The sequence below is a fragment of the Acanthisitta chloris genome, unplaced genomic scaffold (genome assembly GCF_000695815.1).
Source record: "Acanthisitta chloris isolate BGI_N310 unplaced genomic scaffold, ASM69581v1 scaffold7185, whole genome shotgun sequence".
NCBI lineage: Eukaryota > Metazoa > Chordata > Aves > Passeriformes > Acanthisittidae > Acanthisitta > Acanthisitta chloris.
The window spans coordinates 51,938-55,356 of NW_008675377.1; the positions used below are offsets into that span (position 1 = coordinate 51,938).

The 3,419-nt window shown below is 44.5% G+C and overlaps 1 protein-coding gene across 1 annotated transcript; it reads right to left on the reverse strand.

Annotated features, from left to right (window-relative positions):
• Window positions 1–817: 817 nt before the first annotated feature.
• Window positions 818–3,095, reverse strand: SLC5A3 (solute carrier family 5 (sodium/myo-inositol cotransporter), member 3). The gene has a single exon (XM_009075722.1). The coding sequence runs from the start codon at window positions 2,957–2,959 to the stop codon at window positions 818–820; it is 2,142 nt and encodes a 713-aa protein (XP_009073970.1). The 5' UTR covers window positions 2,960–3,095.
• Window positions 3,096–3,419: the final 324 nt, after the last annotated feature.

Below are 3,419 nucleotides of genomic sequence, written 5' to 3' on the forward strand. Positions count from 1 at the left end.
TTCTCTGATTTTTTTGCCCCCTTCATTGCCAGTTTTTTACCTCCAGTCTTATTTTTGGGGTTTTTTTAATCTTTGTTATTGTTTAAATACAACAACTTTTCAGTCATGGAATTTACAGAGGATAAAAATTAAAATGGATCAAAACCTCTCAAAATTTTCTTATAAAGTAAAAAACCCAAAAAAGCTCTAAGTACTATCAAGTGCTATAACATGAGACAAAATAACTTCTTGTTGTTGCCATGAGAGAAATGAGAATGAAAAAAAGCCACACAAACTAGAAGCAAGGAGTAAACTGAACAAGCTTAAACTTGGTCAAGGTACTATTTATGTTACAAAGCATCAAAGCTCTAGGTTGAAAAAAAACCTCTTTTGCCACAGCTTTAATCCTGGAGATTTTCCACCTTGGTCAATCATTACTTGTTATCTTCACTCGGTGCTGACTGAGCTGGCACTGCCTGACTTCAAACACAGCCACCTGCTGCCTTTGGTATATTTAGACATGTAAAAAAAAAAAATTAAAAAAAAGGTTTAGTCCTGCAAAATGGAATGGGAAAAAAAAAAAAAAAAGAAAACACAAAAGGGAAAAAAAAAAGTCACCACAGGACAAGTTCTGCTTCCAGCAGAGAGAGGACACGTCTGCAATGGGCTGGAAATAGGCTAAAGCTGAGTTGAGCTTACAATTACAGCGTAAACAATGCCTGGGTTGTGGTTATGTTGTTGGAAAAGAAACCAAAGAGGCAAAAAAACCCCCAATCTCCAGAGACCTGTCTCAACTTCTGTATGTTTAGCCATACCCTTAAAAGTTTCACTTTTTGATTCACAAAGAGAAATAGACAAACATGAAGATTCCAAGTGAACAGACACAAACCAGTCCAGTATTTAGTAATAGTTTAACTTTGGGAGTCTCTTCCAGCATTTGTAAACAAACTGTCTCTTCCTCCACCTCCCTCACAGCTCTCTTGTTCATGCTTTTACTTTTAAAGCCACAGAACCAATCTATGAATTTCAAATGTCTCTCTCTCTCCTCAGTCTCTTCCTCATGCTTTTTCTCTCCCATCAAAGCTGCTTGTCCATTGGAGTAACAATCAACTGGTGTCTCCACCTCGGAGTGGCTCACGGAAATCACTGGGTTGCTGTCATCTCTGCAAGTCACCAGGAGATTGATATCCTCTGGCTTCATGTTCTTCATGTTCTCCTCAGACTTGCCATTTGGAATGATGTGGTTAGCATTCTCATTGCACTTGAGGATGCTCTTCTCCTGCACTTTGTACAGCTCCCCCTTGGCCGCGGTCTCTGTCACGTTCCTGCTCTTCACAGCCCAGAAGGTGGTTGTCCTCACCTGCTCCTTTGTAGGTGGAGGGGTGAGAAGGCTCACCACAAAGGTCACAATCCCAGTGATCCAGAAGAGAGCTGTTGCCACATACATGTAATGGATGTTTTTGATGAAGCCTGGCCTTGTATCTGGCTGGTTACACTCTGGAGCACGATAGATAAAGGCCAAGATCAACCTGATGGCTCCCAGCACAAACCCAGCCATGCCTCCATAGAAAGCTCCCTGCTCATTGCAACGCTTCCAAAAGATCCCCATGAGGAACAGAGCAGCCACCGGTGGGGTCAGGTAGTCTGCTACTTCTTGGATATAAAGGTACATCTGCCCACCTTGCATTTCCACAATGATGGGCACCCAGGCAATGCTGATAACCACCATGAAGGCCACGAAGACTCTTCCAACGATCATCAGCTCCCGGGACGTCGCACTCTTCCGGATGAGCTTGTAGACATCGAGGGTGAAGATGGTGCTGGCGCTGTTGAAGATGGAGTCCAAGTCACTCATCAGCGCAGCAATCATCACGGCCATCATGAGTCCCCTCAGGCCCACAGGCACCAGCTTCATCACCAGCCGTGGGTAGGCAATGTTGGAGCACCCAGCTCTGCTCCCACAGACTTGGAAACAGTGTTCTGGATTGATGCAGGCAATGTCATCTGCAAACAGTATCCTGGAAATCATCCCTGGGACAACTATAATGAACATGGGCAGCAGCTTTAGGAAACCTGCCATCAGAGTGGATCCTTTGGCATGAGCAATATTTTTTGCAGCTAGAACTCTCTGCACTATGACTTGATCAGCACACCAGTACCAGACAGAAGCTGGAGTTTGTCCCAACAGAAAACCAGGCCAGGGAATGTCTTCGTCCGTTGGCTCCCGTAACATTTTAAGAGCATCAGGCTTTGGGTCCACGTTGCATGAATTGGTATTGGAAATGTTGTAGGTTAAGGAGATAGATGTGATATTTGGTGAGGCTAACATGTACCTTCTTTTCACTTCTTCAAACCCACCAACCTCTGTGATACTTATGATCATAAGTGTGAGGGCACCAATAATCATAAGCAGGGCTTGAAGGGTGTCCGTGTAGATGACAGCCACAAGACCTCCAGTCACAGTCAACAGCGCCGTCATTCCAATCAGCAGGATCACCGACAGATAGAGGTTCCACCCTAGGGACTCTTGGATAAAAAGTGCCCCTGAATACAAGTCAACCGAGAGTTTGGTGAAGATATAAAGAATTAGAGACAAGGCTGCAAAATAGATTTGAATCCTATGCCCTCCAAACCGCTTGGACAAGTATTCAGGCATGGTGTACACTCCCGACCGGATGTAGACTGGGACGAAGACCCATCCCAAAAGCTGCAAAAGCATTAAGGCGTTGAACTCCCACGCACCTACTGCAAATCCACTTGCTGCTCCAGATCCTGCGAGCCCAATGAAATGTTCACTTCCAATATTGCTCACAAACAAAGAGGCACCAATAGCTCCCCAGGTCATAGAACGCCCTGCCAGGAAGTAGCCACTTACGGTGCTCCGATTGTACTTCCACATGGCAAAGAAACCTATGCACATTACCAGCACGAAGTACAGTGCCACAATGGCAATGTCTGCTGTTTCCAAAGCAGCCCTCATTTCTGTCAACCAAAAAAAAAAGGCCTTCTCACAGCTGATGTCCAACTTCTCCTCGCCCCCCAGACAAGGTCTCTTAAGCAACACGTGAACCAGTTAACATTTAGCAACACTGCGGCTCAAATTCTTTGTCCCTTTGGTTTGCTGTCCTGATGCTGGTGGCAGTGGTACATTTACTTTTTCTCCGCTCCTCAAATGGAAATTTGGACCTTTTAGCACGCCCTTTTAATCCACATTCCACAAGAGCATCAGCCTTAACTCAGTTGATGTAGGAGAAATTCATAGGTGCAGCTAAGTTTAGTGAGGCCTACTGTACCAACCCTGCAAGGCAGCAAAGACAAAAGACAAAGATTGAATTAGAGAGGAATTTCATCAAGTCATGAGAAAAAATTTGAAGTGTAGTAAAAACAATGACTCAACACCACAGATTTTTCCCCCTCAGATTTCCTGCTGTATTTATGCA

Excerpts from the sequence above, each read along its gene's own strand:
- SLC5A3 (XM_009075722.1), bottom strand. The coding sequence starts at position 2,959 with ATGAGGGCTGCTTTGGAAACAGCAGACATTGCCATTGTGGCACTGTAC.